Source organism: Anomaloglossus baeobatrachus, chromosome 4 (assembly GCF_048569485.1).
Source record: "Anomaloglossus baeobatrachus isolate aAnoBae1 chromosome 4, aAnoBae1.hap1, whole genome shotgun sequence".
Classification (NCBI taxonomy): domain Eukaryota; kingdom Metazoa; phylum Chordata; class Amphibia; order Anura; family Aromobatidae; genus Anomaloglossus; species Anomaloglossus baeobatrachus.
In genome coordinates this window covers 632,881,078-632,893,548 of record NC_134356.1, presented here as the reverse complement: position 1 = coordinate 632,893,548, position 12,471 = coordinate 632,881,078, and the positions used below count along the sequence as shown (strand labels likewise).

At 47.8% G+C, this 12,471-nt stretch overlaps 1 protein-coding gene across 3 annotated transcripts in view; it reads right to left on the bottom strand.

Annotated features, from left to right (window-relative positions):
• The window catches only part of LETM2 (leucine zipper and EF-hand containing transmembrane protein 2), a 136,620-nt gene that overhangs the window by 71,463 nt on the left and 52,686 nt on the right, over positions 1–12,471 (bottom strand). For 2 of the 3 annotated variants that reach the window (XM_075346393.1, XM_075346394.1), the window contains one exon: positions 9,914–9,973. In XM_075346393.1, coding sequence (XP_075202508.1) covers positions 9,914–9,973 — 60 coding nt within the window. Of the gene's footprint in view, positions 1–5,482; positions 8,788–9,913; positions 9,974–12,471 lie in introns of those variants that run through there. The other variant, XM_075346395.1, reaches the window with a different exon arrangement.

The following is a 12,471-nucleotide window of genomic DNA, read 5'->3' as shown; positions in this document are numbered from 1 at the left end:
GCTGGAACACTGACAGAGCCGAGACCTGTCCCTTGACGGAATTGAGGGATAGTCTTAGCTGCAGACCGGACTGTAGAAAGGACAGGATGGTCGGCAAGGAAAAAGGCCAAGGGGGCATGGCCGGAAGAACGACACCAGGACAGGAAAATTCTCCAAGTCCTGTGATGAATTTTGGCCGAGGAAGACTTCCGAGCCAGAGTCATAGTGGAGATGACTTCAGGAGGAATGCCAGAAGTCGTCAGGATCCAGGACTCAAGAGCCACGCCGTCAATCTGAGAGCCGCAGAATTCTGGCGGAAAAACGGACCTTGTGACAGAAGGTCTGGGCGGTCCGGGAGATGCCACTTCACCTCTACGGACAGACGGAGCAGGTCTGGGTACCAAGCTCTCCTGGGCCAGTCTGGAGCAATGAGGATGACCCGACGGCCCTCCATTCTGATCTTGCGCAGGACTCTGGGCAAGAGAGCTAGAGGGGGAAACACGTAAGACAGACGAAACTGGGACCAATCCTGAACCAGCGCGTCCGCTGCAAAGGCCTGAGGATCGTGGGAGCGAGCCACGTAAACCGGGACCTTGTTGTTGTGCCGGGATGCCATTAGATCCACTTCCGGAGTGCCCCACTTGCGGCAGATTGACCGAAACACTGCCGGATGCAGAGCCCACTCGCCGCTGTCCACGGTTTGACGGCTGAGATAATCTGCCTCCCAGTTTTCTAAGCCTGGGATGTGGACTGCGGATATGGTGGACTTGGAGTCCTCCGTCCACTGAAGGATGCGTTGAACCTCCAACATTGCCAGGTGGCTGCGAGTCCCGCCTTGGTGATTGATGTAGGCAACCGCTGTCGCGTTGTCTGACTGAACTCGAATGTGCTTGCCCGCCAACAGGTGGTGAAAGGCTACGAGAGCTAGGAGCACAGCTCTGATTTCCAGCACATTGATCGAGAGGGCTGATTTGGACGGAGTCCAAGTGCCCTGTGCTCGGTGGTGGAGATATACTGCTCCCCAGCCGGATAGACTGGTATCCGTGGTGAGGATCACCCAGGACGGGGCCAGGAAGGAGCGTCCCTGAGACAGAGAGAGGGGCCGAAGCCACCACTGAAGAGAGCCCCTGGTCTGTGGCGACAGAGCCACCAACCTGTGCAAGGAAGAAGTCCGCTTGTCCCAACAGCGGAGAATGTCCAGCTGCAGAGGACGCAGATGGAACTGGGCAAAAGGAACCGCTTCCATTGACGCCACCATCTGACCCAGCACCTGCATTAGGTGCCTGATGGAATGACGGCGGGGCCTCAGCAGAGAGCGCACCGCCAGATGGAGGGACTGCTGTTTGACTAAGGGCAGCTTGACAAGTGCCGGCAGAGTCTCAAATTGCATCCCTAGGTACGTGAGTCTCTGGGTTGGAGTCAGAGTGGACTTGGGCAGATTGACAAGCCACCCGAATTGAACAAGAGTGGCGAGAGTAAGCGAGACACTCCTCTGACAGTCTGCACTGGATGAAGCCTTGACTAGGTCGTCCAGGTAAGGAATCACTGCCAACCCCTGGAGGTGCAGAACCGCAACCACTGCTGCCATGACCTTGGTGAATACTCGAGGGGCCGTGGCTAACCCGAAGGGGAGAGCCACGAATTGGAAATGTTCCTCTCCGATTGCAAAACGTAGCCAACGCTGGTGTGAGACTGCAATTGGCACATGCAGATAGGCATCTCTGATGTCGATGGATGCCAGGAAATCTCCTTGGGTCATTGAGGCAATGACTGATCGCAGAGACTCCATGCGAAAATGCCGCACCTGAACATGCTTGTTGAGAAGCTTGAGATCCAGGATGGGCCGGAAGGAACCGTCCTTTTTGGGGACTAGGAAGAGATTTGAGTAGAAACCTCTGAACCGTTCCCGGGCGGGAACCGGTACAATTACTCCGTTGGCCTGCAAGGATGCCACAGCCTGAGAGAAGGCGGCGGCCTTGGAGCAGGGGGGAGTTGACAGAAAAAATCTGTTTGGCGGGCTGGAAGAGAATTCTATCCTGTAGCCGTGGGAGATGATATCACGCACCCACTGATTGGAGACGTGTTGAAACCACACGTCGCCAAAGTGGGAGAGCCTGCCACCGACCAAGGACGTTGCTGGCTCGGCCAGATAGTCAAGAGGAGGCTGCCTTGGTGGCAGCAGCTCCTGCGGACTTCTGAGGACGCGGCTTCGTGCGCCAGTTGGGCTTCTGGTCCTTGGCTGAGTTATTGGACGAGGCCGAGGGCTTAGAGGACGACCAGTTAGAGGAACGAAAGGAACGAAACCTCGACTGGTTCCTGCCCCTGACAGGTTTCCTGGTTTTAGTCTGTGGCAAGGAAGTACTCTTCTCACCAGTAGCTTCCTTAATAATCTCATCCAGTTGTTCACCGAACAGCCTGGACCCAGCAAATGGGAGCGGGAGCCCAGCCAGGTACTTCTTTGAAGAAGCGTCTGCCTTCCACTCTCGAAGCCACAAGATCCTGCGGATAGCGAGGGAATTAGCCGAAGCCACCGCAGTGCGGTCAGAAGCCTCCAGCATGGCAGACATGGCGTAGGATGAAAAGGCTGAAGCCTGGGAAGTTAAGGCAACCATTTCAGGCATAGAGTCCCTAGTGAGGGAATGCATCTCCTCCAGAGAAGCAGAGATGGTCTTGAGAGCCCACACTGCTGCAAAAGATGGGGAGAACGAGGCCCCTGCCGCCTCATATACAGATTTGGCCAGAAGGTCAACCTGGCGGTCAGTGGGATCCTTAAGTGAGGTGCCATCAGCCACTGATACAACTGTCCGGGCTGAGAGTCTAGACACCGGAGGGTCTACCTTAGGTGAGTGAGCCCACTCCTTGACCACCTCTGGTGGAAAAGGAAAACGGTCATCAGAACTAAGCTTTGGGAAGCGTTTGTCAGGACAGGCCCTGGGCTTGGTCACAGTGGCCTGAAAACTGGAGTGGTTAAAGAACACACTCCTTGTTCTCTTAGGCAAGGTAAACTGGTGCTTTTCTGCCAGAGAGGGTTGCTCCTCTGATACTGGCGGATTAAGGTCCAGTACAGAATTAATGGATGCAATCAAATCACTAACATCTGCGTCACCCTCGGTCAGATCAATGGGGCACATGGAGGTAGCGTCCGAGCCCCTAGAAAAGATATCCTCCTCGTCCTGCGAGTCAGCTCTTGAATCAGAGCCGCGGGACGAGGAAGGAGAGGGGACCCTGCGTCTGCTTTTAGGAGGACGGGGTCTAGGAGCAGATGAAGAATCCTCTGAGCTCTGCAGAGCGAGCCGTAGCAGCAGAGGCGCCTGAGAAGGGGGCTGATGCATGCTCAGCAGAGTCCGGGACAACTCTCCCATGGAGTCGGCAAAGGACTGGGAGATAGACTTAGAGAAGGATTCTACCCAAGCCGGGGGTTCAGCCACCGGGGCCGGAGCAGCCGGAGGGACCACTGGGGAGACTCCAGGCTGAGGCACCACCATGTTAGAGCAGGTATCACAATGAGGATATGTGCTCGGTTCAGGCAGTACGAGCTTACATGCAGTGCATATTGAGTACAGCCTTGCAGCCTTGCTCCTAGTGTGAGACATGCTGCTGAAGTGGGGGCTCTGAGCCAGAATGCCCCCAGAGAGTGTATAAGAAGGTCTACAACCGGAGGTTGTGGCTTACCAGACCGTTTGTGTGCCCTCCGGATCCCACAGCTCGGACCCCCAGACAGATTAGCAGAGATGCTGCAGCCAGCGCCGATCAGTGTGAGAACGCTGATAAAATGGCGCCGGAGCGAGGAGAGGGGGCGGGGCCTAGTGAAAGAGCGGGATCCCGAGGGCTAAGGAGATATACAGGGGAGGGAAACATCTCCTCAGAGAGGAGTGTCCTCCCCTGTGCCGAACGGCCGGTGGGCGGAGCCGCACTGTCCCTCTGCATGACTGACATGCAGAGGCAGTGAAAACGAAACTAGGCCTCAGGCGAGGCCGGGGCCTAAATTTTACAATGCGGCCGGCGCGCAGGCACCCTCGGCGCGGTTCTCAGGTGAAAACCAGAGAACCGGCCGGAAATGTTACAAAGGGTAAATAACACACTCTCCCCAACAATAAAGTGCAAGGGACCCCCCGACAATAACGTCTCAAATACTTAGCTTGTGAGACGCAGGGCCAGGTCCCTGAGGGATGAGTGCTCCGTCCAGCAGGATCCTGAAAGGGCTGCGGATGGAGACCGGTCTCCTGCAAGGCAGTGAGAGCCGTGCTGGCTCCCACTTCAAGCCAGAGCCCGAGGGATGGTGAAGGAGCGCGGCATGTAAGGCTCCAGCCCTGAAATCAACCTTAACAACACCGCCGACACAGTGGGGTGAGAAGGGACATGCCGGGGGTCCAGGCTTGGACCCGCTTTTCTTCAAACTTCTTTAAAATCAAAAATCAGATGAGAATGCATGTGTGGATGTGTGCCTCCTGAACACAAAGCATTGAACTGGCTATATTTGGTTATGCAGGGGGTGTATATGCTCGGAGGGAGGAGCTACACTTTTTAGTGTAGTACTTTGTGTGTCCTCCGGAGGCAGAAGCTATACACCCATGGTCTGGGTCTCCCATAGGAACGATGAAGAAATATATATATAATATATAAATATATAATATATATAAATATTATATTAATATATAAATATATATATTATATATAAATATATATATTATATATAAATATATAATATATATAAATATATAATATATATAAATATATAATATATATAAATATATAATATATATAAATATATATATATATATATTATATTATATATAATATATATAAATATATATATATATATATAAAAATATATATATATATATATATATATATATATATATATATATATTAATATATGATATATATATATTAATATATATTATATATAAATATTATATATAATATATTAAATATATAATACACACATATTAAATACACACATATACATTATATGTATATATAACACACACACTCATATATGCCCAGATTATAAAAATATATTATATATATATATATATATATATATATATATATATATATACATACATATACATATATATATATATATATATATATATATATATATATATATATACATACATATATATATATATAAAATTGGGTTTTTTGCTATGTAATCTATGAGCAGCATGATGTAGGGACAGAAACCCTGATTCCAGTGATGTATAACTTACTGGACTGCTTGGTGAAGTTTTGATAAAATCCGTTTTCTCTGCTGTAGATGTAGCAAAGCTCAGAATGCCGAGCTGTGTATAACCCCGCCCACATCACAGTACATCGTCACCCAGCTGCCAATCATTGCTGGGGGCGGGGTTACACAGAGCAGCTGGACTGCCTGGCATGTGACACCTAGTCCTGCAGTGATAATCTCCTGCTGATAAAACACTGATTGTTTTGAAACTATATGAGGCTGAGCTTTCTGTAGTTAAGGGTAGAACATAGAGCTCACCAAAATCCAGGAGACATAGTAGTAAATGTCATTTTATTTTCAGCACATGGAGAACCAGACAGCGCCTCCTACTGACGGGCGCCGAACATAAAAACAAACTGATTATAGTGTCCAAAACATTGAAATAATATGTGCACCCTGTAAACACATAAAATAATGCACCAAAGATGTATTTTTTACCTGACTGTAGTAATATATTCATTGCATGTACAGGAATATATCACAAGTCAGAGCCGACAGCAGTGTCCAAAACCTCTACTGATGCGCTTTTCTCAAGATTCAGAAAGTCCCCCCAATGTCTCCCCAAAATACACCGGTAAAATGCTTTCTTATAAGCTTCTTCTCTGTTCTTCTGCCCTTGTCCTTTCTTTTCCAAGGATCCGGCCGCCCCAGTGATCATGACTCGGCTACATGTTGACATGATATGATGGGTCATGTAATGACACCAAGATTATTAACATTATGACACAGGAGGAGCAGGAGAGAAGAATTTTAAAGGGAACCTGTAACCAAGTTTTTGCCACCTAATCTGAGAGCAGCATAATGTAGGGGCAGAGACCCTGATTCCAGCGATGTGTCACTTACTGAGCTGCTTAGTGTAGCTTTCATAAAAATCACTGTTTAATCAGCAGCAGATTATCATTACACGACTACTTGGCGTGCTGCAGGTAGTCCAGCATATTCATGAGCTCGGTATAACTGCTAGATCTGCAGCAGAGAGAACACAGATTTTATCAAAATAGCAGCAAACAGCTCAATAAGTGACATCGCTGGAATCAGGGTTTCTGTCTCTACATTATGCTGCTCTCAGATGGGGGAGCAAAAACCTGGTGAAAGATTCCCTTTAACCCTTTCACCCGTATTTTTCGGGGGGGGGGGGGATTCGCTCCTCTTCTTCTGAATGCCGTAACTTTTTTATTTTTCTGTCAGTCTTGCCATATAAGGGCTTATTTTCTGTAGGCAGAGTTGGACTTTTAATACTTTTAAATGAAACCATAAGTTTTACCATATAGTGTGCTGGAAAACGGCAAAAAAAATTCCAAGTGCAAAAAAAGTGTGATTGCATGATAGTTTTGGGATAGTTTATTCACCATGTTCACTATATGGTAAAACCGATGAGTCGGTGTGATGCCTGAGGTCGGTACGAGTTCGTAGACACCAAACATCTATAGGTTTACTTTTATCTAAAAGGTTAAAAAAAATTCAGAAATCTGTCCAAAAAAGCGCACCTTTTGTGCGATTTTCCGTGACCCGTATCGTTCTCATTTTCCGGGATCTATGGCTCAGTAACTGCTTATTTTTTGCGTCATGAGCTGATGTTTTTAACGGTACCATTTTTGCGCAGATGCTTTTTTGATCGCCTGTTAACACATTTTGCGCAAGATTCGCAGCAACCAAAATAACGTAATTTTGGCATTTGGAATTTTTTTTTTACCGCTACGCCATTTACCGATCGGATTAATTGACTTTATATTTAGATAGATTGGGCGTTTATGAATGCGGTGATACCAAATGTGTGTATATTTTTTTTAACCCTTTAATTTTCAATGGGGCAAATGGGGGGTGATTTGAACTTTTAGATTTTTTTTCATTTTTTAAAACTTTTTTTTTTTTTTTTTACTAGTCCCCTTAGGGGGCTATAGCGATCAGCAGTCCTGATCGCTCTTCCATTTCTCCAGACCACAGCTACACAGCTGAGATCTGCAGAAAAGCTGCTCTCCTATTACAAACGGCGCCCTGCTGGGTGTAAGAGGAAGTGGCTCATGATAGCTACAGGAGTCATCACATGAACGTGTGCTACCATGGCAACCATCAGATCCACGTGATCACATCATGTGAAGTGACTTCCGATGGAGAAAGGTAATAAGTGAATGCTTACCGCGGCCTGCTATTACATCGCACTGTCACATTTTCACAGCGCACTGTAAGGGGTTAACAGGCATGAGTGGGGAGTGAATCCACTTGTGCCTGATAGCCGCACATGTCAGCTGTTCAAATCAGCTGACATGTGCAGGGATCGCTGCCGGCTGCGGCAGGCATTAACCTGACACGATCCATGATGTACCCAGTACGTCATGTATTGGGAAGAGGTTAAGGACAGTTATTAAAAACGATAATTTGGGGAAATTCAGATTTCTTGATTCTTTCATGGAGAGTATCACCCAAATATTGGCTCTTTTGCGGTGTCAGGTTTCCAGCACCTCCCATAAACGTATCATTTTAATTGTGAAGTCCCTCTGGTTATACCTCCTGGAAATCTAGGACAACATTGACAACTGGGCCGGGCCTTACCAACCCCATTGTCCCCTACCGGATATCTTCAAATTGAGTAGGGGAGGCCTACATTGACAGGGAGAATGGGTAACCTACATTTTTCCAGCAAGATCAGCTCGAGTAATGGCACATGATTTCATAAGTGACAGTCGGGCGAGATGCGAGATCCCTTACAGAGAGGCTCTAAAGAAACGGATAAACTGGAATCAGCATTTAAAGGGTTCCTCCATTTTCTGTCCAAAACGTTCCTTATTCAGGAGAGTTTGCCGTTGCTGCCGCTGAGAAGTGAAATCTAGCACCAAAGAAGATGCCTCAGCCGCCGATCCAGCTCTGAGACTTGCTGGGACTTCCTGCTGTGGTAGACGCAGAGAGAACTGCACCAATTCCCGAACTGTCCCACAGCCTCTGCAGATGGCCGACAGCCCGAGACGCTGGGCTATTGCACATGTGAAATCTGTAGTCACCAATACAGACAGGGGAATATATACATATATATTACAAATCCGTTAATTATATAATATACTATCAAAAATAAAAGCATCGGGTGGAGATTAGATGCACCCTCTGTTTGTTTTTTTTTACACAAGGTAATAGTTTTTTTGGGATATGTCCCCCAACAATTGAGAATTGGTTATAACAGCTTAGGATTTCCATTGCTTCAGAGCGACTGGGACATCCCCCAACCCCAGTCACCGGGGTCTCAGTAGAAGATTGGTCAGACGACTCCGCAGGTCCCAGAGGTGAGGTCTTTTTAAAGATTCATTCATGGACTAAAAGTCCATGTTCAGAGTCATGATCAATAGTGACACAACAGGGACACGGGGGATGTCCTCCAACAGGGACACGGGGGATGTCCTCCAACAGGGACACGGGGGATGTCCTCCAACAGGGACACGGGGGATGTCCTCCAACAGGGACACGGGGGATGTCCTCCAACAGGGACACGGGGGATGTCCTCCAACAAGGACACGGGGGATGTCCTCCAACAAGGACACGGGGGATGTCCTCTGCTCCAGTTACACTCCATTGGCGCTGGCTTTTGCCTGTAGAAACAAGCAAGCAATAAAGGGTGTGAAAAATGAATGTTCACCAGTCCCCAGTGCACAACGGTGGAGGCCCATCACAAAACTTAAGGCTATGTGCACACTAGAAAGTGTCATTTTCTTAAGAAAAAAAACGGACCCTCTGAAAGAATCCCGCCCCCACAGTAAAAACCGCAAACCGCACCCGCGTTTTTGCCGCGGATTTTCCGCAAATTGGTCCCCGCGGTTTTTACCATTATCTATGACAAAAACCGCAGGTACCTGCGGAAAAGAAGTGACATGCACATTTTCTCAAGAAATTCTGCAGAAAGAATGTTCTTGAGGAAAAAAAACGCAGTGCGCACAGCTATTTTTTTCCATAGGTTTTGCTGGGGAATGTCTGCAGAAAGGTTACAAACATTTCTCAAGAAATTTCTGCATCAAAACCGCGGGTAAAAACGCAGTGTGCGCACAGGGCCTAAAGGGGTTTTCCGCCACAATGATATGGTTGACCTACAGTCGTTGTCTGATACCTGGCAACCTGGTAACAGCTGATCTGGGGGTGCCAGGGGTGAACCCCCATTAATTTGATAATGATGGCTCATCTCAGAAATAAGTCATCAATATCATGTAAAATCAAAAAAGATCCGTGGAGCCTCTGTTAGGCGTCTCAGTACGGAAAATAGCCAGATATCCCTCCGGGAAGGACCTAGCCAAGGAGTGGCTCTTTTTAGGAGACTACCATAACCACCATATTAAGTGGCCCTTTTAGTCAATATCCAGCTCTTGACGAGTTTAAAGATGTGGATGGATACCTGGCCTTGTATTTCTCTTGTCATGTCTTTAAACTCGTCATAGGTTTTGCTGGGAAATGGCTGCAGAAAGGTTACAAACATTTCTAAAGAAAAAGTGCTGCTTGTAACTAGTCTCCATTTTTGTCCAGAAGATCCTAAACTAAATCCCACCGTCCTGATGTTAACTCAAAATTCGCTATCGGGGTACATGACATTTTATTATCCCCCCCTCCCCCCCCAAACCACAGAACCTTTTTTCAGGCAATCTCCCACATACGATTGGGCTTCTGAGAAAAGGAAGACCCCCTTTAATACAGTCGCCTTCACACTGATGGTTTATTGCTACGACTTACACTTTCTTTTGTCTGGAGTGTGGGATCCTGTATGAGAGTTTTTGGTGTAATATTCTCCTCCTGCAATGATAAAACAGAGATGTCACCAGATAATGATGATGCACCCATACAGCAGCCGCGGACTAGGATGGGCATGGAAAATCAGTGCTAGGAACGTTTGGGTAATCCGGCCCTACGGGCAATGATTGTTCTCGTGATGAAGCGCAGATGTCTGTGCACTGCTGTCGGCAGTGGTAGGTTTGGCGGCACATTTATATCTGTACTGATGCAGCTGCACACTCTATGTACTAACTGATGGCTGAAGCCAAACTGGCTGCACCTCTATCACTGAAAGCCAGAGGCTGCTGGGAGGAAAAGTTAGTTTCCTCCTGGTAGCTGGGATATCAATGTGGCAGCCGAGCAGCTGTAAAACACTATTAACCTACAGATTAGCATTTTTTTGCATGGCAGGTTCTCTTTAAAGGGAACCTGTCACCAGTTTTTTTTACCCTAAAAGCTGCAGCCATCACCAGTGGGCTCTTACATACAGCATTCTAACATGATGTATATAAGAGCCCAGACCACTGTGTGTAGAACATAAAAAACACTGTATAATACTCACCTAAATCAGTCGCTGCGGTGGATGTGGCTCAGATAGGCATTTTCGTCCTCCGGTGCAGGCACCACCTCTTTCGGCCATCTTCGTCCTCCTGATGAAGCTGGGGTGCATGACACATCTACATCATACACATCTCGTTGGTCCAGCGCATGCGCACTACAATACTTTGATCTGCTCTGCTCAGGACCTGAATGCCGGCGAGTGTGTATGATGTCGGACGCATCTAGCACCGCGGCTTCAGAAGGACGACCGAGGCGGCGACAAAGATGGCCAAAAGAGGTGGCGCCGGCACCGAAGGACGAAGACTCCCATCTGGGCCACATCCACCACAGCGACCGGTTTAGGCGAGTATTATAAAGTGTTTCTTTATGTTCTACACAGCAGCCTGGGCTCTTATATACAGCATTCTAACATACTGTATATAAGAGCCCACTGGTGGTGGCCGCAGCTTATAGGGCAAAAAACTGGTGACAGGTTCCCTTTAAAGGGTTATTCTGTACATAGTAACATATCCCAAAGACTGGGATGTCCTGCAATCCTGGAATAGGGTGTTGAGCCTGGACTTGGAGAGGATGTGATTCTGTGGTGCTGTATTTGTCAGTCCCCTAGATATGAATGATTCTAGTCGGTTCTATTGCTCTGATCTGGGGATCATAGGGGTTCCCAATAGTTGGTCCCACAGGGTTCAGTAAGTTATCGTTTATTCAATGTATCGGGGTTAATTTAATATTTTGGAAATCTCCCTTTAAGGCTGCTTTCACACGTCAGTGACAATCACGCACGTTTTTCACGGACGTGTCAAAGGTGCGTATTGCCCTCTGTGTGGCGTGTTTATGGCACACGTGTGTTGTCCATGTGCTATCCGTGATAACACACGGAGAGCAGGAACTTTTTGCTCACCTGTCTCTGGTGTTGCTGTCCGTGGTGCTGATCTTTGGTCTCAGGTCCTGCCCACTCCCCGCTGCTGCTGCTTCCGGCCCGCAGTGGAGTGAATATGCGATGAGCATAATGAGCGGGGGTCGGAAGCAAGTGACAGCAGCGGCAGAGACAGCAGCGCTGGAGAAGGTGAGTGTAGAAGAAGGGAATTTTGTTTACTTACCGTAAATTCCTTTTCTTCTAGCTCTAATTGGGAGACCCAGACAATTGGGTGTATAGCTACTGCCTCCGGAGGCCACACAAAGTATTACACTTAAAAGTGTAAGGCCCCTCCCCTACTGCCTATACACCCCCCGTGGGATCACGGGCTCCTCAGTTTTAGTGCAAAAGCAAGAAGGAGGAAAGCCAATAAACTGGTTTAAGCAAATTCAATCCGAAGGAATATCGGAGAACTGAAACCATTCAACATGAACAACATGTGTATACAAAAAAACAGGGCGGGTGCTGGGTCTCCCAAATAGAGCTAGAAGAAAAAAAATTTACGGTAAGTAAACAAAATTCCCTTCTTCTTTGTCGCTCTATTGGGAGACCCAGACAATTGGGATGTCCAAAAGCAATCCCTGGGTGGGTAAAATAATACCTCGTGATAGGGCCATAAAAACGGCCCTTTTCTACAGGTGAGCAATCGCCGCCTGAAGGACTTGTCTACCTAGGCTGGCGTCCGCCGAAGCATAGGTATGCACCTGATAATGCTTGGTAAAAGTGTGCAGACTCGACCAGGTAGCCGCCTGGCACACTTGCTGAGCCGTAGCCTGGTGCCGTAATGCCCAGGACGCACCCACGGCTCTGGTAGAATGGGCCTTCAGCCCTGATGGAACCGGAAGCCCCGCAGAACGGTAGCCTTCAAGAATTGGTTCCTTGATCCACCGAGCCAGGGTGGATTTGGAAGCCTGCAACCCTTTACGCTGGCCGGCGACAAGGACAAAGAGTGCATCCGAGCGGCGCAGAGGTGCCGTGCGGGAAATGTAGATTCTGAGTGCTCTCACCAGATCCAACAAATGCAAATCCTTTTCACATTGATGAA